We start from the raw sequence: 27,911 nt of genomic DNA on the forward strand, positions 1-27,911 counted from the left end.
GCACTTCACAGTATTCCTGGAGAGCTGAAGTCCCACCAAATGCAACATGCCCCCATTAAACGTGCTGCCTTTGTAGACTTACCTCCCAATATAATTTCCCATTTTTTCTGTCCTGTCACTGATGCCTCTTTCTCCTCCTTCACTTCCCATACATCGTCATCCCTCAACCTGCGCCGTGCATTCTATCCCTGATCCTCATTTTCATGTCTGCCCTCTGATATGCAAGATAATTTCAACATAGGGGATCTAACATGACAAAATGATAATGGTTTATTTCCCATAATAAAATAATGACAGCAGGCAACAGTTTTCTAGTGTTCTCTACATGTTAGCTACTATTCTAAGCACATTGTGTAAGTTTTCTTCTGACTGTTTCCCCTTCTGTGAATTTAGAAGAACAAGAGGGTTTATTCCCTCTCAAAGGTGTCATATATGTTTAGGAATTTCTTTGTTTTATACATCAGTCTGAACTATGTAATCATTTTTCTGAGTGACACAAAACTAAGCATCATGTAGTGAAGGTTAGCTCATTTTGCCATCCAAACTCTAGTAGTAAGAGGCACTGACAAGTGTCTAAAACACAACTAAAATTCTAATGAGGTTGACTTGAGCACAGTCCAATCCTAAAATATCTCTTTAGTTACCAACAAAAGATTAAGACATGCTTCATAAAGCCTTGGTGGTCACATATTCTTGTTCTTTCGAAAAGTGATAATCTCTCTCAGTTGAATCTTGTTCTTTTCCAGTTCTTTACATGCTGCTAACCCCCAAGTATTAGTTCTTAGGCATTTTCTCTTTGAAAACCACATGCACACCCATGATCCCATCTTGATGAATAACGAAGAGTAAACTAGACTTACTTCAAAAATCCAATTTTCCCAGAAACTTGTAAATCAGCAGAACAATTTTCATGGGCACAAAACCTTGCAAAGTTTATCTGGAAATAAAATAGGACAGTATTTTATTGTTAGTTCAGTTAGTAGGCATATTTCTGTTTTTTTAAAAACAGACATCTATGATACATGAGAAGAATAAAATTAATAAATCAGATCGATAACTCATTTTATCATTTTTTGAGAAGTTCAATATGAGAATTAATTAGTAGGTTTAAATGAAAAATAATTATTGGGCTAAAAGAACTAAGTCCTTCTAATAGGCAAATTTAAAACCTAAATTTGTTAGGTGGGAGAAAGGATGTTTTTCTTTCATAATAGTTGTAAGAAAAATTTTTAAACCAAACTTTGGTGGTAATCTATGCAAGTATTTAAAACCCATGCTGCCGAGATGTTCTTTGTCAGGTTCCTCTCAATTTTCTGATGCTTTGATTCCACTTACTATGTATGAGCCTGGCACTTAATTTTGCAGTGATTTTATGTTTGTTGAAAAGAACAAATTGTAGAAATTTAGAAATTTCACTTTAAGAACACATTGAACAAAAGTAAGTGATAGCATATCATACCTCTGAGCATTTTAATAGGACCAGGAGATGCTATAAGGTACATGGAAGACCCGAGTTTAAAACGTTAGACAAAGAAAAAACGTAGAAAGAGCAGGGAGGGGTGGGGGGAAGAAAAATGAGAGGCAAAGGTGAAAAACAATGAGATGCAGAAAAGAAAGAAATCTGGAAACTCAGAGAAATGAGCCAGGTACATGAAATGGCAAAGGACTAGAGTGTTGTCAAATTGCATGTCAGATCACAGACTGCCTATACAGGGGGAGCACAAGGAGAGTGTTAATCTTTCTCTAAATGATTAGGTAAATACGATTTTTTCTATCACTCTTATTTATAAAACAGGTTGTTCTAAGAGTCAAAATGTTCATTATTATAACTACAAACTGTTTAGGTTTTGGCTTGTGCACTTACAATAAAACACATTTAAAGGTACTTGCTATTGAAAAGTGAAGTCAAACAGAAGACTGAAAAAACTAACTTCCAGAAGTATTTTTATATATGGATTTAAAGAAAATTTGCTCTTAAGCTATTATCTTTATTCAATCTAATATTGTAGACTAGACATTGGTGATTGTAAGCTCAAATATCAAAGTGACTTAGGGGCAATTTTGTTGGGACAGGAAATGAACTAGACCTTAAAACGTCCCTTTTTAAAAATATATGTATTTAATTGATTTTTTACAGAGAGGACAGGAGAGAGACTGAGAGAGCACATCGATCAGCTGCCTCCTGCACACCTCCTACTGGGGATGTGCCCGCAACCAAGGTACATGCCCTTTACCGGAATCGAACCTGGGACCCTTCAGTCCGCAGGCTGTGAAACGTCCCTTTTATCTTTTACATTCTGTGTGCCATTAGCGAACATTTTAATGAGTGTTTTTACCATGTCCCCAAACATCCTGTTGACTATGTCTTTGTGTCATTGGATAGAAAAGTTATGAACAACTGGGCTCCCAGAAATACACACTCGGTCAGTGAATCTGATATATTTCGAGATAAACTGGAAAAAGCAGTTCACTGGTTAGAATACAGGATCCATCCCAAAATGCAGTCAGTGCTGGGATGGGACTAGAAACCATACAGTTAAATTTTAAAAGAGAAACTATTGTGTAACATAAATACATATGCCTATAAATGAGCAAAACCCAGCAAGGGAATTAGACTAACAAGACATGAGTGATTCATGGGTGGGGTGAGTGAGAGGGAGACACAAATGAGAGAGAAGAGAAGAGAAAAAGAGGAAGATAAACTAAACACACATGATAACACAGAATAACCAACTCATGAACACAACTCACTCCCACTATGAGTGCTCTCTAGTAATATACTTTCTTTCCTGGCAAGACATCGAGAGAAAATCAACATTTTATGTAGTATACTAGAGGCCTGGTGCATGAAAGTCATGCACTTGGGGTGGGGGGGTGCATATCCTTCAGCCCAGCCTGCACCCTCTTGCAGTCCAGGAGCCCTCGGGGGATGTCTGACTGCTGGCTTAGGCTCACTCCACCACTGCTGCACTGGCCAGCTGTGAGCCGGGCTTCTGGCTGAGCAGTGCTCCTGCTGTGGGAGTGCATTGAGCACCAGGGGGCAGCTCCTCTATTGGGCGTCTGACCCCTGGTGGTCAGTGTGCGTCATAGCGACTAGTCATTTTGCTGGTTGATTTGCATATTAGCCTTTTATTATATAGGATGAGAAACCACTGCTATGACTAAATGCACATTTTAAAATATCCAGTTCAATATCCTGAAGAAAATATAAAAAATAAAAATGAAAATGAAAAACAAGATATACCACAAATCTTTTTATACAAAAGTTTTATACAATTTTAAAAAAAATTAGAGTTCATTTTCCTAGAATTATGTAATACTTCAAAAAAACAATTTTTAGTTACATGTCACAATTTTTGAATAAAAGAAAGTATTCTTACTGTTTTTTCAATTATGTCTTTTTCTTTCTTCTGCTGAAGAATTGGCTGGAGTGGTGGGAATTCCTTTATACTTCGTTTACTGGTGATATTATGCCCAAGGTGGTAAGCAGCTACAATCTGAATTGGATTGAGGATGTCTCGCACATCTTTCTAAGGAAATTTAAAACCATATGAATTAAAAATAAAGAGAAGAATGTAAATTTAAAAAATAGCTCTTCCTTTCCTGCATATGGCCACACACAACACATGGAAGTAAAAAAAATCTTACCTTTTAATCTAAATTATTTTTAAAAAATGTGAATGTCTATGTTTTTCACATTACAAAAACATTCATGCGTTTAGGAAAAAAACAAAAATAGCATAAAAATAAAAAACTATAACCATCTAACAATATATAAAGGTCTACATTGAGCATATTTTCTTCCATGGTATTTTCTATGCATACTTTTTATAACTTGACTTTATAACATAGCATTTTTATTATAAACTCATTATAGATCATTTCAAAGTACTAATGAACATTTTATTCTATTTAACATTGCCCTCTAATAGAATTGTAGAAATATAATCTCTCAATTTATTCAAGTTTTCTTTTTAGATCTTTCAGTGTATTTTAATATAATTTGATTCATATGCTTTCACATTTATTATGAAACATATCCTTTTATGGACCTTTCCAATTATCCTTTCTAACAGGTTATGGATGGTAATAGCAAAGTTGCTTGTTTTATTCAATATTTTATCCTATTCACTGTACTGAATCTTTTTGCTAGTTGTTTTATAACTTTTCTAGGATAATTGTTTTCACACTTCACAAGAAAAGAACTCTTGAATTTATTTATCAATTACACAGAAATTGTAGCCTATTCGGAATCCATTATATTCTGTATGCATTCTTATAAATTTAGTATCTTACTAATTTTTAGTCGTAATTGACAGCCTTTCTAGTGAATAATGCAATGGGCCATTTTCAATTTATCTATAGATACCCCAGGATAGGAATATGGCTTAAACATCACCGTCTAAAAGCAAAAGCAAAACCAAACAAAAAGTAAAATAAATAACTAAAAAACAACAAAAAATAAATTATTTTCAGAGCTCATAAATTAATAATCTCTAATGGATAATAAAACAACACCCTATCATACTGATTAATGTTGTACTAATTACATCTATAGTAACTTGACACCATCAATGAAAGGAATACACATATCACATGGAAAACTACATCTATTGTATGTCTTTATGTAATGATAAAAAAAAAAACTACATCTATTCTATGTTTTTATGTAATTTTTCCTCTTTCTCACCAGTCAGGACATTATCAATATATGGAGGGAGGGAGGGAAGGTGAGAGAGAGAAACAGCAATAAAAACATGAAAAGCAAGTGGTCTGGAGGCAGACTACTGGGGTTCAATCTCAGGTTCATCACTTATTATCTACGTAACCTTAGGCAAATTACTTAATCTCTCTGTGGCTCAGCTACCTCATTTGAAAATGGGAATAACGATAATGATGATAGTGATGATACCTACACCTTATTGTTGTAAGGATTCAATGGTATAATGTACATAAAACCCTGAGCACAATACCTGGCACTTATTAAGGTATCAAGAGATGTTAGACATTATCTATGTGCATGTTGCTTTCAAAATGTAGCTATATAAGCCAACAAGGACTTACTGAATTTTAATTTCTTATAATAAGAAATTCTGGTAAACATTTAGAAGGAATAAGAAAAAAAGAAAATTAGATTACTGACAACCAATAAATATTAAAAAGAAAATGAGTTACATTAACAAGTATTAGACTTGCATTAATTAAGTGGTTCCTGGAAGATTTGGAGCATGAATCAGAGTACTCAAGAGCTCTCATTACTTTTCTAATCTTATACATGGAGATGATTTTATTAAGTGATCATCTCAACATGAAACCTTGACCATATAGGAATGCTGCAAATCAAGGCTCAAATCCCAAGTTATCAACTTGTGAAAATGGAACAGCTTGAAGCCCTGATATTACAATAGCAAACTTGATTAAATTATCCCTGAGAGGTAGGAGTTAGACAGCCATTGATTGTCCCTCCACATGTCCACTGTTTTAATTTTTCTCAACAAGCTTGCTTTGACCAAATCACATGTTACCTAATTCATACTAATTTTCCACAAGGTCTTCTCTACATCTGGTGTATATTACTTTCATTATCCTAATTAGCTATTAATTATGCTTTTCTCACAATATATAAAATGTACGTGTACTCTTGCAAGAACTGTACTTGACAGATATTCACACTTATTTAACTTTAACAGCTCTACCTAAGGACAAATGCTATAATATCAAAAATATCTTAAAGTGACTAAGTATCTAAAAGGGAAAAAGGAGATATGCTTAAAATTTTTAATTTGGATGGGTATGTGCTATCTCTACCAAAAATAATGAAGATTCCATGCTACGTTTTTATGGACAATTTCATAAAATAGGGCACCCACAAGCATGCAAATGACCACATGCTTGGAATTATACAAAGTCCTCCTTCTTATTTGACTTTCATGAACATTTGTATCTATGCCCAACTTAAGAACTGAGCTGTAGGCCCGTGTCCTCCTATTGTGTTTATGTAGTGAAGGAATTTATTTAAAGGGGCCAGAAATATCTATAAAATATTACTTAATGAAAAATGACATTGAGGTATCAGCATTTGAAGATATCTATTCATAAGATCTTCTGTGCACAACACAGGCTTTGAGGACATAAAACTGAAAGGCAATTCCTATGTCACAGTCTATAACCCATAAATCCACACAGAATGGGAGATGAGTGTGGTGACACATGCATACACAAGTACAGAAGAAGGAGAGCCACCCAATCTATACTTGAAAGGGGATAGGAAGGTTCTTACACAGAAGAATTTTGAGCAAGAATATGATCAAGTTTTTGGTTTGACGTTTTTAAATTTATTTTTATTACTATTTTTAATTCTCACCTGAGGATATTTTTCCATTGATTTTTAGAGAGAGTGGAAGACAGAGGGAAAGACAGAGAGAAACATCAACATGAGAGAAACACATTGATTGGTTGCCTCTTGCTCGATCCCCAACCAGGGCCCGGGCTGGGGAAGAGCCTGCAACCCTGCAACTGAGCCAGAATCGAACATGGGACCCTTCTGTCCACAGGCCGATGCTCTATCCACTGAGCCAAACTGGCTAGGGCAGTGTGAGGTTAGTTTTCTTTTTTTATATTTTTTAAATTAATTTCAGAGAGGAAGGGAGAGGGAGAGAGAGATAGAAACATCAATGATGAGAGAATCATTGATGGGCTACCTTTTGCACACCCCTTACTGGGGATGGAGCCCACAACCTGAGTGTATGCCTTTGACAGGAATTGAACCTGGGACCCTTCAGTCCACAGGCTGATGCTATATCCATGGAGCCAAATGGGCTAGGTCTGAGTTTTTTTTTAAATGCTCCTCTAGTACTAATGTTGGTAAAAGGTTGGAGAGGGAAAAGGTAAAATTGAGGCATAGATTGGAACCTAAGCCAGTAGGACCATGTGTAATTATAATCACTTTATCTAGTAAGGTTGAATCAGGAGGCAGAAAACTATCAAACATCCAGCACTACAATTTCCTGAAAAAAACACACACAAAAAACAACATCCACAAGACAGGTGTCCTAACCATTTTATCAGTAGAACATGCTCAGGTTTTCCCTCACAGAATTCTTTAAATAGCACCGAGAAGACATTACCCATATATTGATTAAATATTGATTTTCTGCCTTATGTAATGTGTTAGTTCTTAAAGGAATACAAACATGCGTAAAATAACATTATGTTTTCAAAGACCTTACAATCTATCAAAGAATTAATATATGCTGGAATAATCAATTCACTTCTAGAATAGTATAATGTGAGTATAGTTATATAGTTTGCTTGCACTTAAATTTTGAACAGAAATGTATGCATATATGATTGGTCCATAGTGTGCTGTGCTTAAAATATAACTGCTTTGGAGCAAATGGCACTTCACTAAACTGTGCTTATATAAGCAAATAAAATATGTAAAATAAAAATTAAAAATAAATCAAATCAAATATTCATTTCCTTGACATTATTATCAAACAAGATGGGCTTTAGAAATCACCCACAGAGCTACATAACAAAATTTCTTTATTTCAGAAATTTAAAAATCTAGAAATTAGGAAAAATAAGGGAAAGAGAAGAATGAACTAATTCACTAAACAGGTAGTAGGTAGGTTGATTTAATGATTTTTACAGAACATGCTAATGCCACTGTACTCATTGGCTCTCTGGATACCCATAGGCATTCCTGGTCTGACTAAGCTAGATATTTCTAGTTTTTATTGGAAACACTACGTTGGCAGGAAGGGAATCCTGTTACTTCCTTTGTTATCCAAATGTAGCACCCTTTTACTCCTCTCAAACATCAGTGAATATTTTGATGCAGAGATTCCATCAAATTCAATGAAGAAATGTCATCTAGGAAAACCTCAAGGGGCATCTCACTTTCATGGCTGCTCCAATATTTCCAAAAATTGCTGTAATTATCCATCAGGTTTCTCTAAATCAAAACAATCTCAAAAATTATCCCTTGTCCTAATACATCTTTAAGATCTAATAAAGTTGTGTATTTGAACACAGCAAAGACAAAAATTCATTTCATATATTTATATAGATGGGAAAACATTTTCATTGAGGGAAAAGAGATATCTAGTAGAAGAGAATTTCAGTAGATAAAATACTTGAAGGTATAAAAAAATGAACCATTTCTCTAATATCACAGAAACTTTTTATGAACTCTCAACTCTAACTTTTAGGTTCTACTTTGCTAAAAATCAAATTTTATGGCTCTAGAAGCAAAAAATTAAAGCTTGGCATAATTATAAGCAACCGAAACACAGTAGAGTTTTGCAAGAGAAAAATAAACAATTTCTGCCCTCTTTTCTGTTTTTTTGAGGAACAAATTTTGACCACACAAATAAAACAATCCTATGTGCTGTCTTATTTATGATTAGGTTAAGTAGACGTTAGGAAACTGGTGTGCTTACCAACGAGATAAATGACCACAGTCTCAGAAAAATAACACACTAGAAAATGGACACACTAGAGATATAGATGCTTATTAGATTGTTAAAAGTGTCTCCTATATTCCAAGATCCAATATATGAAACTAGAGAATGTGTGATTGAAAGAAAAAGATATAATGAAGCCCAACTTTTATGAGATTTTGGTTTTTTAATAAATTATCTACCATCAAAGAATGTGATAGGTTTTATAAATGCAGGTAGGCTGAAAGACTCATTTACACAATATAACCAGGAATTGTGACCAAGAATAAAATAAAAATTCAATCTTTTCTTCAACTTTAGGTCCCTAATGGCTGTTAACGTAATATTGGTGATATCTTTCCAGCTTAGTCCCTTTAAAACTCAATTCCAACAATTTGCTGATCCCACTGGAACCTCCAGTTTAACTTAGTTCCTCACCCTCTGATGTCCTCCCCTCTCCTTACCATCCTTAAACTTTATGATGAACACTCCCTTGCATACTTCCTTGACTCTTTGGCCCCTTTGTTTTACTTCTTTGACAAACCACTCCTTGGTTAATTGTTACTGTTTCATCTACTTTCACCTGTAAGATTGAATGTGACTGGAAAAAACCCATCACCATCTGACTCATCTCACTTTATGACCATGGGTACAAGTTAGACACTAATACCATCTCACAACCATTCTGTACCTCCTTACTCTCCCACTCTCACAAAGACTATATCATATCTTCTTCCCATCTCTTTCCTTCTCAAGATATTTGCTCTAACTGTTCTCTCCTCTTATCTACATCATAAATGTTACACTCTATTGGGACATACCCATCATTATAAAAACATGCTATTTTTTCTATCTTAAAAAAAAGAACTCTTCATTCCACTTCTCATGTTAGCTACTAACTCCCAATCCCACTTCTTTGGTCCAGGTGGAGCAAAACTTTGTGAAAAATTACCTGTACTCTGTGTCTCAAATTCTTCTCCCTTCTCCCTACTACTTTTCTGAAGTGCTGTTGCCACAGTCATCAATAGCCTCCACATTGCTAACCCAATGCCCAGTTCTCAGCCCTCATCTGATTTCACCAAGCAGCAGCTTTGAAAACATTGTCATGCCCTCCTCTTTGCTCTTTTTTTCTCACTTCACTTGCAGGATGCGACAGATCTTGCTTTTTCCCCCCTTTCTTACTTCTCATCTCCTTTGAAAGCATTCTCTTCTCTTCAATCTCTTCATGTGGTAGTGCCCTAGTGTCAGACCTCCATCCTCTTCTCTTCCTGTGGTGGCCTCAGCCACCTCATATGGCTTTAAAAACCATCCATATGCCAAAAGTACATTAAGCTATATTTCCAGTTCTATGCCTCTTCCCAACCCCAGATGAGTGTGTACAAATGTTTAATTGATATTTACTCTTGTAAGCAACACAGTTCTCTCCAACCCAGCAGGTCCACACTCAACTCCAGAATTTTCCACCCAACTCTTGTTTCCTTGCATATTATCTCCAGTGATGAAAACTACATTTTTCTAGTGGCTTTGGCTAAGACCTGAGTCACCTGAGAGCCCTTTTTCAAAAGCCAGACATCCCATCTGTCAGCAAACTGTGTAGGATATTTCTTCAACTACCTCTGACCATATTTATTGCCACCGCCTTTGATGAAGCCATCACTTCTCACCTGGGTTGTTGCTGTAGCCTCTTCTCCCTTTGTCAGCTCTTGGTCCCCTACTGTCTAGTCTCAACACAGCAGTTAGAGTACACATTCCTTTTTGTTACTGAGTCAGGTAGATCCTCATTTCATTCAGAGAAAATGTCACACGTCCCATATGATCTCTCCTTCCACTACTCTTCCCTTAGCACTTTTCCAGTCATCCTTGCCTCTCCATTGTTTCTTAAAACAACCAGGTGCATTCTTGTCTTGAGGCATTTTTACCGAGCTCTCCCTTCTGTAATGGTCTTCTCCTAGATCAGGGCTTCTCAAAGTGTGGTTCCCAAGTCAGCAGCAGCAGCAGCATCACCTGAGAACTTTGTAGAATTGCAAATCCTCAGGCCTCACTGAAGATCTATTGAATCATGAACTCCAGCAATTTGTGTTTTAACAAGCCTTCCAGTTGATGCTGTTGTTACTTGCTAAAGTTCGGAACCACTGTCCTAGACATCTACACAGTAACTCCCTCACTTCCTTCGAGTCTTTCCTCAAACATCACCTTCTGAATGAGGCCTATTTAAAATTGTACTCTTCACTCCTTCCATAAAACTCCGTATTTTGAACTCTGCCCTCTTTTTCCCCTTTTCCATCACCCATCTCATCTTCTAAAATACTATACAATTTACATATTGACCATGTTATTATCTCACCCTCACAAGACTATAGGCTCTCTGAGGGTAGTAATCATTTTATATTTTATTAAGTGATCACAAGTGTCTCAAACACAACCTGACATGCATTCACAACTCACTAAATATCTTCTGAATTGATTGAGTGGATGGATAAATGGAACTTCCTTGGTATAGCCAAAGGAAACAATTATACAAGGAAAGTGTACCTAACTAGTAAGCTAGGAGTCCTCCCAGAGGAGGGGGTCTGTGGGCCTGAGTAAATCATTAACAAGCAACACCTCTTTTCATTGTAAGGGTGCCACCGTAGGACGCACATGTATATTATCACTGCTGACACTGGGCATGTTTTACAGAACAAAGGAACAACCCAAGCATCCTGACTGGTGTTCATTTTCTTTTTCTGTATTATTAGGAAGATATCTTGGCAGAATTCTGGTTGTGGTTCTATTCTTCCAGATGGTAGAAGCACAGCCATGTTAACGTTGCCGAATGCCTCCCATCAGGTGCCATGCTGTTGGGGGTGAAAAGGCACTCACTGCATTACTCCCCTTTCCTAAACAACAGCTAGTGCTCCCTGACGGAGGTGGGGAAGCTGCTTCTGTGGTTCTTACCTCCTGCCTGGATTGTGGCGGGAGGGTCACAGTACCCTTTTGCCTTCCTATATCTGAGTATTAAAATGTCCCAAACAAAAGCAAGAAAATTTAGGAAGGGGGGAAAAAACCACAATAAAATCACGTGTGTTTTTTTTTTAATCCCCACTATGTTCCAACCCCAGAGCTAAATGTTTTTGTTTGACTTGACAATATGGCTCAAAGTCAATGGTTGATACCATGGTAACATTTATAAGTATATAAACCACAAACACAGAAACCTCTGCTAAAATGTCACTTCTACGACAAATTTATTCCGAAGACAATGTACAATTTTGAGGAACACTTACTCACAGGAACAATGCCAAGAAACACAGGCCTAAATAAATCAGATCAATTTACTGCCATTTACACACATTCAACACAATATGTTTCTTTGTGAATGTCTAATGTTGGCCCTTTTATTGCCTTTAAAATGGTCTCCATGTTAGTCTCTGAAATTGACTAACCTAAGTGAAATGACAACTATATAAAATTTTTAAAAAGAGAACCCCTTTAAACTCTAGCATATAAATGATGGTTACATTAATATCATTCCATACGTTTGGCTCCCGACCATCTGATTGCTTTATTCAAGTACAACAATAAAAACTGCTCAGGGAAATGAGGAAACAGCATAGGGATTAGTGTTCTTAGCATGTAATAGTGTGTTGGAGTCCTGATGCTTGTTTGCATTTGCTTGGAATAAGTATCTAAGGGACAATTAAGTTCTAAGCTGAAGCTACTATTTGAAATCCCAGAAACAGCTCCTGGGAATAGTTTGGCTTTTTTTTGTGACAATAGATTTTCTGATGAAGCACACCATTCCCTCTTGAAAAAGAGCTGGCACTGCTTCGTATGATAAAATCTGACCAATGCAAGGAACATGATGATCAGTTTGGGAACGGGTGTTTTAATAAAAGAAACATGAAATCGGCTGTGCTTTGGCAGGACATACCCGACACCATCATGCAGGCCGTCCTCCCGGCCCACAGCTGATCCCTATCCCACTACACTGTGCACGTTCCCACTGACATCACTGACAATGCTGGCACGGAGACGATGACATAACCCAAGAGCAGTCATGTTGCATTCTGCTTTGTTAGAGTCACACGAAAAACAAACCAACTTGCCCACCTCCTGCCTCCCCTCCCCACTCGCCACCCCCTCCTAACTCTCCCCCCACCCCCCCAAAAAAATCCCTCCTCAGGAATAGATCTGAGGCTCAGCTGAGCTGTTCAATATGTACATTTCTAGGCAAGGGTATAAACAGAGATAAGAACATTGCAATTGTAGAAAGGAAAATGCAAGTCTTTTTAAAACAGTGATGCAGTGAAATGTAACAAATGTAAAATAAAGGAGGTGCAAAAAGTGGACTTTGAATTATCCAGGTCACAGGTTATTAAGAGTTTTGAATCTGGAGCAATAAAATAGGTCAGCTAGTTCGGGAGGAGATAGCACGGGCCTTTAACTGTATTTTATAAAAAAAAAATACCAATGCCCTAGCTGGTTTGGCTCAGTGGATGGAGCTTCGGCCCAAGGACTGAAGGATCCCGGGTTCAGTTCCGGTTAATGGCAGGTACCTCGGTTGCAGGCTCAATCCACGGCCTTGATCGGGGCTCATGTGGGAGGCAATCAATTGATGTGTCTCTCTCACACTGATGTTTCTTTCTCTCTCCCCCTTCCTTCCACTCTCTCTAAAAAAATCAATGGAAAAATATCCTCAGGTGAAGATTAACAACAACAAACTACAACAACAACAACCACAAAACAGATACCAAGGTACTAAGATTCTTACTGTACTGATAATATTGAAGTTTAAACGTTAATAATACAAACTAGTCTACATTACCCGCATGAATGCTTGATATGTTCTACAGCTGGCGACTGTGCGTGATACTCTGATGCTTCCTGTGATCACATCGGAACTTCCATTAGAAGAGAAGTAAAACCTCGATGGAGACTCCGCCTTCCTGCTCACATCCAAACTCATGTTATAAAACAAAACTGAAAAAAACGTAGAGAGAATTGCAATTAATTTCTAAAAGAATTTATTTTGTTATTTTTGAAGTGATCATAGTCAAAGTTATAGAGAATATTGGAAATGTCTTAAATTCTATTCAACAAATTGCTTTTTAAAAACTAACCTGAACTATGAAAGAGGGAACAATTTAAAAATACAAATTACAAAAGTTATTTTTATAAATAAAAAGTGTATAAATTTTTCTCTAGGTTTCTTAACAATATTAAAATCTTTAGTTATTTGCTTAATCCACTTATATGTAAATGTTTCTAAACGACAGTACCAAATTGTTACTAATAATAAAAGTCCTGAGTAAAGTTTCAAATTTCTTTGGAGTCCTTTTTTGTGCATAGAAAATCTGTCTAAAGAAGTACAGTCAGAGTACTGTGCTCAAATGTCACCTGGAATATTTCTATCTTGTGTGGTTATATAATTAACTTCATATGTTGTTAGGTTCATTTATTTCCATTTGTTTCCAATTTTAGGGGTTGATCTTTTTCTTTTGATTTATTTGTTATTGTTTTTTAATGTAAAGTGACCACATGATTCAAAGTCAAACCTATATGAACAGTGTACTCAAAGATATCTTCTTTTCCAGCCCTGGGCCCTAGTAAGTCAGCTAAACAGTTTTATTGGTTTCTAGTCTGAACTTCTGATTTGTGCAAAAATAAACAAATACAGACAGACATTCTTAATAAATATTTTGGCAGTTCTGAAAGAACTTATTTCAGCGGTCACCAACCTTTCGGACCTCATGGACCACCGGTGGTCTGCAGACCACCGGTTGGTGACTGCTGACTTATTTCAAATCTGACATAGTACACAGTAATCATCTGCTAATGATCTTCAGTAAGCAAAACAATAAGGAAAATTTACCAGCAACTTTTTTAAAAAAAGTCCAAGCCAGATCTTATTAAGAAAGAGCCATTTCTTGAATCTAAAGAGGATCTTTGCAAAACAAGCTGCATCTAATAGGTTGTTGAGGTGTCACTCATATAGGAGCAATAATTCGTTAAGTGGTATTTTGAATTTATGTAACTCCTGAAGTGTTCACTTATATTTTAGGCATAAATAACTCCTCTGAAAGTATTTTATCTATATTTCAGGGAAATCTAAGTATAGAACCTACACTACTCCTACAAATTTCAAATAAATCTGTCAATCTTCCTTTTATTTAGAAAATAAATAATAAAGTCCAAATCAATTGGCTTCAAAATCACAATAACTGAGATTCAATGCCTTAGAGATATTCAGACAAAAGTAAATGAAAAAAGGGGAATAAAAATCCGCTCACAGTAAGAGGCAAAAATGTTTTGGTTTCATTAAACTCTAGTGGCTCGGTGCATGGATTTGTGCACATTGAAAGGAAATTAGAAATATTTTAATATTGCTATTCACCCTTTCTCTATAATAGAAGTGTCAACCAAATTGATGATTGACAATGACAGATCAAAACACATGCGTGCAATTGGCACCAGTGAGAGCTTTATATGTATCATGCATGTGCAAGTCAACTTAGCCTTTTATACCTATAGAATAAACTTGCTTAATTAGACCTTCTTTCTGATGTAGCTAAACTTTTTCCAGCCCAGTGAAGCACCCCAACTTCTCTTTCAGGTAATTGTCAGCAACATGGCAGTAAATATCAACATGAAGCAGATTATTATTTTAGACCACGCAAGGAGAACAAAGGGTAAAATATTTAACTGCAGCAGTGTTTGACTATATCTGTGCAGTGAGAAAACCTGAAGTCATTTTCAAGGTCCACCATTTCTTCTTTTCAGCCAGGTCAAGTTTCTAAGCTTTCTAAATCTCCATTTTCTGGCTAATGAAAAGAAAATAGGATTCCACCGAGTCTCCTATCTACCTACTCTAGGACTTCTGTGAGGATCAAATGAGATGAGGCACGGGAAAACTCTTCACAGACATTTGGTTACAGTGTGAAATGTTTGCACCTAGCCATAAAGCAAGTCGTGTTCCTGGGCTGAAGAAACTGCAAGGAGGCTAGTCGTTGCTAGGGAGAGGAAGCCAGGCGTTGCTAAGTGACGTCATTACCAGGATGGACACTTAGCATATTAGTCTTTTATATATATAGATACTTAATGTGAATTATTTCTCCCAAGGAGTCATTTTACAACTATAAAGCATGTTTTTGTAACACTGCTGTTGTTATTTATGAATTTCATATATTTGTTTTCAACCAATTAAAAAACATCTGGTCATAAAGGAATTGGTAGTACAACATATACTGATATCACATAAAGGGAAACAGTCCTATCAATTGAGCACCTATCTTTTGGATAATCCATCAGCTTGTTTGTGCTCACTGGAGTCACGCTCTCAAACTGTCACTTCTTCCATCAGGAACCAGATGAAGGATATGCCCATAGTCCTATCACTCTATCTCTAGCCAGGACTTTTGTGGAATGCTATAAAAAATGTGTCTGACCACAAGTAGAGATGCTAGGCTCCTTCTGTGCTTCTCACTACAGGCTGATTCAGACTGGAGCATCTGTTACACATCTGTTATTTGGCTCAGTATTTGCTGCCCTTCATGATGTTTAGATGAGGGCAGCCTGCAGGGTCATGAGTACAGTCAACTCTTAAGTGTGGGGCTCATAAATTTTGTGAATTATTGATGTTCAAATGACAAACCCAGGTCAGCTTCTCTATCATAGGCGAGTTTCATTAGTAGTCATTCCCATATTAGCCTTAATATAACATAATTAGAAAAATTAACTTGCTAGTAAAAAATGTAATACTTAATCAAGTTACATATTTGGATTTGGAATTAGCCACAATTTTGGATGAGCCATATCAATGCTACTTTTTGCGGAGAGGATAACTGATTTACCAACGTATAGAGTAATGTACACAAGCACTCAGGAGTTGAGAGCCATAATAAATCCTTAACGGATGTGTGTTATTTATGAAAAGTAGAATCAGGTTCTAGACTTTAGAAAGTTTCTTCAGTTACTCAAACAGGATAGAATATAAAGAAAAGAATGTTCTCTCTCCCTGGGTTTCCAAGTTAAGCCAACACCACGCTTTAAGGAGGCCAGTAAAACAGAGGAGGAACTGTGGTGATGCTTTTTCTGTTCTAAAGAGCTGTTACAGATTAAGCTCAGATAGTTCACTTTAAATAACACAGCAAGTGATACAGTTGATTTGCTTATCATAACCTCTAAACAACAGTAACCTCTTAATGTGCCCCACTCGTTGGTGAGAATAATGAGAGCATCTGAAAGATGGGCAAGAAAGGCGTATCAGGTGACTGCTCTCTCCTGCCCTAAAGCAGTCCTCCAATGTGACACGAAGTGAGGGCTCAAAAGATGACAGTGAGATTAATGGGTAAAGTACACATTCTATTAATTTTGTAAGGGTGCCCTTACCAATGTAACCTGGAACCTCTTTGCCCTTGTATGAGAAACAGAGTGTTAGATCCATGCACACAGAAGGCAATCCATTTTCAATACAGTCAAAATTTGTTCTATTTACTGACTCAGGATGGTTTAAAGAAGCTTCGACAATCACTACAGGTCTTGTCCTAAGGAGGAAATAAAATGAGCAATATTAACTACAGAATTATTTTTCCTTAGGAAAAGAATTGCATTTGTTTTCTCAGTTTCCACTGACTAAGTAATTTCATGAAACTGTTTTATTAATAGTATGTGTATATAAACTCAATTAAATTTCCATGCATGAATCAAGAGGGATTTTCATAAAATATTGACTCTGTCTGATTATATTAATTATATCTATGTAAGGTGGGAAAAGTATCCTAAAGTTCAATAATTAAATTTTAGAATACCAAAAGGAGGGTTATGAGGTCACCACCATTGCTGATTTTAAAAATTGCCTCCCATCATTTACACTTAAGCCCAATTGTCATTAAGCAGGGAAATGTATCAGCCTTACCTTAGCAACACAGCAGAATTGGACCGAAAAGCACCAACTGCTATATCTGGAAGATAAAAAACAACACGGATTATTGATCATCATTAGTCAAAGAGAATTACTTTTCAGTCAGAAATACTTAACTACATATCACCTTTTGACTACATCAAAACACTATTTACAAAAAATTAATTAGAAAAGACATGCTTACATACATCTTAAAATTCATTCCACATTTGTCTGAATCTACCCAGTTGTAACAACATTCATCCCTTTATAATATTAACATAATGTGATATAAAATGAAAATCCAATTTTTGGACTAGAAACATTCACCCAGAAATCTTTCAAATTACAAAAAGAGAACCCACAAAAATAGTCTTCTTTCTTTTCATCATCTTACCTAGAGACCCAGTGCACGACATTCGTGTACTTGGGCGGGGGGGGGGGGCCCCTCAGCCCAGTCTGTGCCCTCTCGCAGTCCTGGACCCCTCGGGGGATGTCTGCCTGCTGCAGGGGCAGGAGAGGCTCCCGCCACTGCCGCTGCGCTCACCAGCCATGAGCCCACTGGTGAGCCCAGTTTCTGGCTGAGCGGTGTTCCCCCTGTGGGAGCGCACTGACCACCGGGGGCAGCAACCAGTGTTGAGTGTCTGCCCCCTGGTGGCCAGTGCACGTAATAGCGACTGGTCTTACTGCCATTTGGTTGATATGCATATTAGCCTGTTATTATATAGGATGGTTCATTTACTTTTATGGTTTTTAATTTTATAAAGAATAAGGAATGCCCTAACTGGTTTGGCTCAGTGGATAGAGCATTGACCTGCAGACTGAACGGTCCCAGGTTCAATTCCGGTCAAGGGCATGTACCTTGGTTGCGGGCACATCCCAGTAGGAGGTGTGCAGGGCAGCTGATCGAGGTTTCTCTGTCATCGATGTTTCTAACTATCTCTCTCCCTTCCTCTCTGTAAAAAATCAATAAAATATATATTTTTTAAAAAGAATAAGGAATAATGTTAAATAACTAAGTGTAAAGCTCAGGAATTACTTAACCATTTCAGAGACATCCTTGAATTCAACAAAGCTTTAAAAATGAAGGAAAAAGTTATCAGTAAATCAGAACTCTCTAATGTATGTATTTCTCAATAAATAGAATCCACAACAGAGCGTATCCCAATATAAAAAATAAGGTAAATTTTATACTCACCCATATATCCATTATTATCTGCATCAATTTGCCCAGATATGGACTGTCCAAACATACTTAAGGATTTGCTGATTTGAAGCCCTTCAATTCTCTAAAAAACAGGTAAGTTGAGTGAGAAGTGCTTTTGAATATCCTCTATCCTAGAGAAGCAGTGATTTAGTTAAAAAGCCTTCCCATGCCCCGGCACATTTATGAGCAAAATACATTTTAGCTAAGTCAAACACTTGTATCTAAGAGAAACAAAATTTTCCAGCTTTCCCTGGGCAGTTGACATCTAAAAAATTTGCTTTATTTTGTGAGCAAAGGGAAAGCATGTCATACAGATCTCCTATAATGGTCCCGACCCCTCTCCCCATCTTCTCTCTGGTTCTTATTGATTTCCCTGACCAGCATGAATTACCAAACAAGTGATCTGGAAAATAAGGCATTGCGAGTCACTTAGTGGAGCCCTCAGCTCAGGCTTATGAGGAAAGCCACCGTTAGCAGACCGAATCCTAGCATTTGACAAGGACAACTCAAGTCCTGTGCTTCCTATTCTATGTGTCTCATTTCATGTCTAGATAGTGATTTATAAGCATCAGGCTGCTATCCAGACTTAGAAAATCAGTATTTTTTACTAGACAAACACATGCCTTTCATGTTAAATGTAGAAAGCCACATGCCTATTTTTGCCTAATCAGAAATTACAGTATTAGCTAATGTTTTCATAAAAGTGTCTTTGGAAAAGCTTTTCTTCTCTGCATGTGCATATAGTTGTTTTCTGTGCCCTGAACTGGTCTATTTTTTCAGATTATAGAAGTGAAATCAGAGTTAGATCAGGAACTTTATTAAAGTGCTATCGGCTTACTGCTTTGCACTGAAAGAACACAGAGTAACATAGAGAGTGTTTGCTCTCTCTGTGTGATCTCCATGAAATATGGGGCTTTAGCTACAAGACATGATAGTTAATCAAATCCAAATGTGCTCATTTGGAATAGTATAGATATTACCTCAGAACATGAATTTAATGAAATCCAGAGAGAAATCTTTATAGGTTAACGACAAACCAGGATGGACGTGAACTAGAACTCTTATTTATGGGGAGAAAATGGTTCCAAAGACTTATCAATACTCTTACAAATGAGACTATCTACTACAGTGATAAAAATGGTGAAATAGAATGGTTAAGTTTTTGAACAAACAACTTAAGAAAAAGGAGTCTCATTAATACCGGAAATGTTAAAGAAGCTTTTATTACCAATGCTTCTTTTGAAAATGGAATCATCTCCTACCTGTGAGAAGGCCGATGAGATCCCATCTGCTCCACCATTGTAAATATAAATGGCGCCTCGCAAGTCATCTTCCTGTGGGGCTCCAATAGCAACATCTATTCAAGAATGTAAGTGGTGGAAAAGTAAATCCTTCATATAAAGAATGCAACTCTGAAAACTAACCTGCATGTTCCTTAATCATATCAGATAACATAAGAAACTCCTTATTAAAAAAATGAACACTTTTCTCATTAGAAAAAGATTACAAAATACTAATATCCTCACAACAATGTACAGTGCTGTACAGAATAGTGGGTGCATGAAAGAAGCAGAGTAAATGGGTCTGAGAGGCAGTTTAACAGAATGGCTAAGGGCATGGGCTCTAGAGCCAGACCCCCGGGCCTGGACCTCAGCATTGCTGCTGTGCTGTTATACTGGACACAGTTCTTAACGTCTCTGTGTCTCTTGTTCCCTCACCTATAATACAGGGTCATAAGAGAACTGTCACTCAACATAGAAGGACATTATTCATCTACAGTGCTCAGAGCAGCATCTAGAACATAATCAATTATCCTCATCTATGTAGAGCATAACCAAAGAATCCTTACTTTGAGTCTTTGAGTTCTAAGATTTACTTTCTTTGCAAAATGACTTCTAAATTAACTCATGTTCCAATGCAAGTAATGAAGGTATTTGTTCAGGGTATCTGTATACACACACACACACATACACACATACACACATACACACAAGATTTCAGAAAATAGATTTGTTCTATAAAATAAAGACTGTATCACCTTTATGACTTTATTAAGATTCAAATCAGATTTTGACACCAGGAGAAAAGATTTGATCAACTCACATAAAAAAAAAAGCCAAATGAAAATAGAAACTATGAATGACATGGTTGGTTACGTGCTGTAAATATAGAGTACACAGAGAAAAAACTCTATGTTTTTCTACTTATTTACTAAGTATTATGTCTATTTATTTGGGTATATTCATATTTTTGTTTATATGCAATGTTTTCTTATTACTTTAATAGAAACCTAAAATATAGAAAGTTTGCTTTTATGATTTTCATTTCTTATCACTGTTCATCAGACCTAAAAACTTTTTATAAAACCAGGTGGAAGTTTTTTACTGCCATTTCAATGCAAATAAAATAATCTTTAATATATTCTTTAGACCAGTGGTTATCAACCTTCCTAACACCGCAACCCTTTAATACAGTTCCTCATGTTGTGGTGACCCCCAATTTCATTGTTACAAATTGAACATAATTAAAGCATAGTGATTAATCACAAAACAATATGTAATTATATATGTGTTTTCCGATGGTCCTAGTCGACCCCTGTGAAAGGGTCGTTCGACCCCAGAGGGGTCGTGACCCACAGGTTGAGAACCGCTGCTTTAGAACAAATACTGTGCAGTTTTAAAACTGCAAAAGCTTTTCTATTTTCATATAAAAATAACTGGTTGATATATCTTATACTTTATTTTGTTTTGACCTGCTAAGGTTACCCTCCTTGACTTGTACAAATTATTTTAAATTTTCATACACAAATACACCCATTCATTTGTTCATTCAGTGGGCAACTATTGAGCACCTACTAAATTTCTGCTGAAAAAAATACTGCCCTGTACTGTCAGCTCCTGGCAAATGTTTGGACTACAGTATAAAAGATGCTAAAGGGACTTATTTAAAACAAAAAAGAGAACTAATTAGTAATAAGAAAATATGAAAGTATAAATCTCACCAGTAAAAGTAAACATATAGCTAAGGTAGTGGATTAAGCACTTACAAAGATAGTATGAAGGTTAAAAGACAGAAGTAGTAAAAATAACTACAACTACAGTGATTAGTTAAGGAATAAACAAAATGAATAATGTAAGTTGTTACCAAAAATATAAAGTGTGGGAAAGGGGAGTAAAAATGTAGAGTTTTAAAATTCATTCAAATTTAAGTTGATGTCAACTTAAAGTAGACCGTTTTGTAAATCAATATACTGCTATTTATGAGCCTCTTCATAACTACAAAGCAAAAACTGATGGTAGATATACAAAAGACAATGAGAAAGGAATCTAAACATAACACTAAAGAAAGTCATCAAACCACAAGGGAAAAAAACAAGAAGAGAGGAACTACAAAACAACAAAATGGCAATAAGTACGTACTTACCAACAACTACTTAAAATGTAAATGGACTAACATCTTCAACCAAAAGAGTGGCTCAGTGGATTGAAGACAAACAAATAAACAAAAACAAGACCCATCTATATGTGGCCTACTAGAGACTTAATCAGATGTAAGAACACACACAGACTGAAAGATATTCCATGTAAATGGAAACCAAAAGAAAGCTGGAGTAGCTGTATCTATATAGGACAAAATAGACTTTAAAACAAAGATCGTAATAAAACACAGAAAAGATAATTACATACTGATACATGAGTAAATTCAAAAGTAGGTAATATTTGCAAATATTTTTGAAGCAAACATAGAAGCACCTTAATATATAAAGCAAATATTAACAGACTTGAAGGGAGAAATTGATAGTATACTATAATAATAGGAAACTAGAATACCCCACTTACACCAATGATTTCCAGACAGAAAATCAATAAGAAACATGGGCTTTAAATAACACATTAAACCTGATAGATTTAATAAATATATATAGAACATTCCATCCAAGAACAGCAGAATAGAGATTCTAGTGAAGTACAAATGGAACATTCTCCAGTGCAGATAGTTAAGCCACAAAGCAAGTCTGAATAAATTTAAGAAGATTGAAATCATACCTAACATCTTTTCTGACCACAATGGTATAAAACTAGAAATCAATTATAAGAAGAAAACTGGAAAAATTACAAATATATGGAAATTAAACAACATGCTACTTAACCAATGAGGTCAACAAAGAAATAAAAGGAATCATAAAAGATTACTATGAATAATTATATGCCAACAAGTTGGACAACTTGGAAGAAATGGATAAATTCCTGGAAACATACACTCATCTAAGATTGAACATGAAAAATAGTAAACCGGAATAGACTGAATTGGTAATTGAAAATCTCCCAAGAAACACAAGCCTAGAACCCGATGACTTAACTGGTGGATTCTACCAAACATTAAGATTTTTAAAAAATATATATTTTATTGATTTTTCACAGAGAGGAAGGGAGAGGGATAGAGAGTTAGAAACATCGATGAGAGAGAAACATTGATCAGCTGCCTCCTGCACACCTCCTACTGGGGATGTGCCCGCAAACGAGGTACATGCCCCTGGCTGGAATCGAACCTGGGACCCTTCAGTCCGCAGGCCGACGCTCTATCCACTGAGCCAAACTGGTTAGGGCCCAAACATTAATATTTAATACCTATCCTTCTCAACGCCTTCAAAAAATTGAAAAGGAGGAAGGGCTGCCAAACTTGTCTTATGAGACCAGAAGTATCCTGATACCAAAAGCAGACAAGAACACCACAAAAAGCCCTGGCTGGTTTGGCTCAGTGGATAAAGTGTTGGCCTGCGGACTGGGGGGTCCCAGATTTGATTCCAGCCAAGGGCACATGTGGGCTCGATCCCCAGTGGGGGGTGTGTGCAGGAGTTGGCCGATCAATGATTCTCTCTCATCATTGATGTATGTCGCTCTCTTCCTCTCCTTTCGCCTCTGAAATCAATAAAAATATATGTTTTTAAAACAGAACACAAAAAGAGAAAAGTACAGGCCAATATCCCTGATGTACACAGAAATCCTTTGAAAAATATAGCAAACCAAATTCAATTGTACATTAAAAGGATCACACATTCTGACCACATTGGATTTATTTCAGGGATGCAAGGATGGTCCAACGTTGATGGTTCAACGTTCACAAATCAATCAACAATAAAAGCAAAGATAAAAATCATCATCACAATAGATGCAAAAAAAAGCATTTGACCAAGTTTACCACACATTTGTGACAAAAATGCTCAGCAAAATGGGTCTAGAAGGAACATACCTCAACATCATAAAGGCCATGTACAACAAGCCTCAAACCTTTTCATCTATTATTAGAAACAATTCAAGAATGCCCACTCTCACAACTTTTATTCCACATACTATTAAAGTCCTAGCCAGAACAATTAGGTACATAAAAGAAAAACGAAAGGCATTCAAATTGGACAGGGAGAAGTAGAACTGTCACAGTTTGCCTATTACATGATTTTTATTTGTAGAAAACCCTAAAGCCGGGGTCCTCAAACTACGGCCCGCGGGCCACATGCAAATACAAATACTGTATTTGTTCCTGTTTTGTTTTTTTACTTCAAAATAAGATATGTGCAGTGTGCATAGGAATTTGTTCATAGTTTTTTTTTAAACTATAGTCCGGCCCTCCAACGGTCTGAGGGACAGTGAACTGGCCCCCTGTTTAAAAAGTTTGAGGTCCCCTGCCCTAAAGACTTCACCAAAAAACCTGTTAGAATAAAAAATTGCAGTAATGTTGCAGGGTACAAAATCAATATACAAAAATCTGTTGTGTTTCTATACCCTAACAAACTACTAGAAAGAGTAACTAAGAAAATAATCCTATTTACAACTGCACCAAAAAGAATCAAATACTTAGAAATAAATTAAAGAGGTGAAAGACCTATATACTGAAAACTTTAAGACATTAATAAAAAAATGGAGACAAAAATAAATGGAAAGGTTCTTCATGTTCATGAATTGAAAGAATTAATATTGTTAAAGTGTCCATATTACTGAAAGCAATCTACGAATTATTGCAATCCCTATCAAAACTCCAGGGGCATTATTCACAGAATTAGAAAAAAAATCCTAAAATTTGTATTGAACCACAAAAAGGCCTGAATAGCCACAGCGATCTTAAGAAAAACAAAGCCAGAGACATCACATTCCCTGATTTCAAACTGTATTACAAAGCTATACTAATCAAAATAGCATGATAGTGGCATAAAAATAGACATATAGATCATTGGAACAGAAGAGAGATCCCAGAAATAAATCTACAAACACACACACACACACACACACACACACACACACACACATATATATATAGTCAATTCATTTAAGAATATACAATGGAAAAACAGTAATAAATGGTGATGGGAAAACTGGACAGCTACATGCAAAAGAATGAAACTAGACCACTACCTTATACCATGCACAAAAATTAACTCAGAATATCTATCATAGAATTTTATAAACTCTTTAATGTAAAATGTTATTTGTATAATCATAATCATAAAAATATCTATCCTTTTGTTTTTAATATAGTAAAAAAAATTCCAGAAATGGTAATGTTTGTATACAAAATTACACTATCTTACATTTAATGGGGCTCATTGAAAGCATATGTTCAACAATCCACTAACTTTCTCCTTGCAGAGTAACATTTTAGACATCTAAAGTAGAAAGAAGGAAGCACTTAGGCATAAAAAGAAATTAAAGAAGTGAGAATTAACAGTACTCCACTAATTTTTTGGTATCCATATAAATTTTGACCTAATATTACCATATAGCAATCATCAATGACTATATCAAGAAGACACAATTCTAGCTCTGAAAATAAATATCAAACACTTATTTGCTGAACTCCATGAATCACACATTCTCTCAAACCTATTGATCATTTCATTTATTTATTTATTTATTTTTATATTTCTTTATTGATTTCAGAGAGGAAGGAAGAGGGAAAGATAGAAACATCAATGATGAGAGAGAATCATTGATCGGCTGCCTCCTACACGCCCCCTACTGGGGATCGAGCCCACACCCAGGCATGTGCCCTTGGCAGGAATCGAACCTGGGACCCTCCAGTCCGCAGGCCGATGCTCTATCCACTGACCCAAACTGGCTAGGGCCTATTCATCATTGTATGCCCAGTTTTAACAGACTTGGTAATCACTCAGGGCTAGATTGGAAAAAACAAATTTTAAGAGGGAAGGCTGGTAGAAACAAGTACTTCAGCAGCTGGGCTGATTTCTAGGCAATAGGCATAGTTACGATGGTACCAACTATTCTATTATTGAAATTGTCCCATATCAGTTGATAAATAGCCACTATTCTTGAGTCTGCTAGTTGCACCCTCACCACTGCTCAGGACTCAATCATGGGATCCCTCAGATCCTCCCACAATGCTACAGCTGAACAAGGAACTCCTGGTATAGCAGGGGCTTCCAGAACCCTGTGCCAGCTCTACAGCCAGCCTCCACTGGGTCTTTATTGTAACAATAGTGAAAGAATAGGGTCCAACGAATCTATGACATACATTTTCTCCACATTTTAACATTTCTGAAATCAGAATCCTTTCTAGAATAGAAAAATCGTGGGTCACAATTTAACAGCATTTTTTTAGGGGCACAAAAAATGCCACTCATAACCAATGGTGCCTCAGAACCAATGGCATATAACAACAGTAAGAATCAATAGCTGACAACTAAGGAGAAGTCAGGTGTGACTAAAAAAAGAAAAAAAGAGCATACATTCTGGGCCCATTTTCTATAGAAAGACAAACAACATAAAACTCCAATCATATTTTCTTCCATCTACCATTTTAAAAGTGGAAATCAAATACTAAATTGGATACTTTTACTTACCTTCAAAGCCATCATTGTCGATGTCACCAAGATTAACTATAGATTCCCCAAATCTTGCAGCATATTTGTCACTTCCAACGAGCGCTGTTTCCATTTCATTCATTACTGCTCCCTAGATAGAAAGGGGAGAAAGGTGTCATTATAACACTCCCTGACAACTTTACACATGATTTACTGTTGTAATTGGATATTGATTTTTTTCTAATGCTTCAAACAAGTTGGACAAACTACAGACTGAGCTGTAGTACACACATCTCAGTTCAATTCAATAAATATTTATCAAGCACATGTCAACACATAATAGTATGATTAGAGCTCAAAGGATATAAAAAATGGTCAAACTCATGATTCTTAGTTTTGAAAAATCCAATAAATCATTTTGATAATTCAATTTAGCAAATATTTATCGAGTTCCAACTGCAGGTACTGCACTCTACAGACTGAACAAGTGAAAAGGAATAGGCATGTGTTTATATGTCACAGGCCCTTTTCTAAAGAAGCCCAGAGTTACAGGAAAAGCTACACACAAGCATGTAAATGACTTAGAAGTACAGACTGCTTGGTAATATCAAAGAGCAAGGAAAGTATATGTAATTGTGAGAGCCGGGAGAAATTTCATAAACAATATTCAAGATAACTATTGAAGGATGGGCATAATTTTGATACACAGAGGAAATTATCAGCAAAGCACAAATTCCAAAGACTTTTGCTATCATGAACAGTGTGTATAATGAGTGAGAACAAAATATTCAGATTGGATCCTTGTAGGGTGGGACTGTGAACACTGGGGGAAATTTACTCTCGATTTAGAGGACAATAGGAAGCTGCTGAAGGTTTCTGAGTTGAGGAGTGATGCGACCGAAGCTGGCCTTTGGAACTGTATTCCAGCAGCCATGAACATCGATGGTCAACCACTATCCCTGAAGTGGGAAAATGAGTTACTACAGTTAAGACATTCCATTATGTTGCAATCATAGCTACCAGACTCTCTAAATGCCAATCATGTCACTCTCTTGTAGAAGAAATATCCATGCACTACTTACTCATTCCTCTGCTCAAATAGGTCTATTCATCATTTCCTAAGTAGACGCATCTCCTTCCCCTTGGCTAGTGCCCTTCACCTTTTACTTTCCAACTAAAAAATTCCTTTACTGATTTTGCTCCCAGAGAATCACCTAATTTAAAGAGCAGAAGGCAGAAGAGACTCCAACAAGGACGAGAAGGTGCAGACCTAAGGAAATGCAAAGGCACTGAAGTTCCAGGGGAGAGCTTCAGAAAGGGGTAATCACTCTTCTGCGAGCATTCTCCAGTCACAGAGAACGGTGACCAAGGGTTCGCTGCGGACCCCTGAGAGCTATTTAAGTAGAAGTAGGTGGAAGCCATATTCATTCAAGTACCAGTATTTCTTGAGTTCATTAACAAATAATTACTGAGCACCTACTTGTCCAGGACTCTTTCAGGCCCGGAGGAAACAGCAGTAAACAAGACAGATGAGCCCTTTCCACAGGGTGTCTACATTCCAGG

The 27,911-nt window shown here is 36.4% G+C and overlaps 1 protein-coding gene across 2 annotated transcripts in view; it reads right to left on the bottom strand.

Annotated features, from left to right (window-relative positions):
• Positions 1 to 27,911, bottom strand: part of ITGA4 (integrin subunit alpha 4) — an 80,403-nt gene that overhangs the window by 23,282 nt on the left and 29,210 nt on the right. For both annotated transcript variants that reach the window (XM_070422639.1, XM_070422641.1), the window contains 8 exons: positions 26,388 to 26,499; positions 19,798 to 19,892; positions 18,527 to 18,617; positions 17,344 to 17,389; positions 16,818 to 16,972; positions 13,255 to 13,409; positions 3,381 to 3,530; positions 861 to 937 (listed from right to left, as the gene is read on the bottom strand). In XM_070422639.1, coding sequence (XP_070278740.1) covers positions 861 to 937; positions 3,381 to 3,530; positions 13,255 to 13,409; positions 16,818 to 16,972; positions 17,344 to 17,389; positions 18,527 to 18,617; positions 19,798 to 19,892; positions 26,388 to 26,499 — 881 coding nt within the window. The remainder of the gene's footprint in view (positions 1 to 860; positions 938 to 3,380; positions 3,531 to 13,254; positions 13,410 to 16,817; positions 16,973 to 17,343; positions 17,390 to 18,526; positions 18,618 to 19,797; positions 19,893 to 26,387; positions 26,500 to 27,911) is intronic.

Source organism: Myotis yumanensis, unplaced genomic scaffold (assembly GCF_028538775.1).
Source record: "Myotis yumanensis isolate MYYU_CA2020_CCGP unplaced genomic scaffold, mMyoYum1.0.hap1 SCAF_8, whole genome shotgun sequence".
NCBI classification, from domain to species: domain Eukaryota; kingdom Metazoa; phylum Chordata; class Mammalia; order Chiroptera; family Vespertilionidae; genus Myotis; species Myotis yumanensis.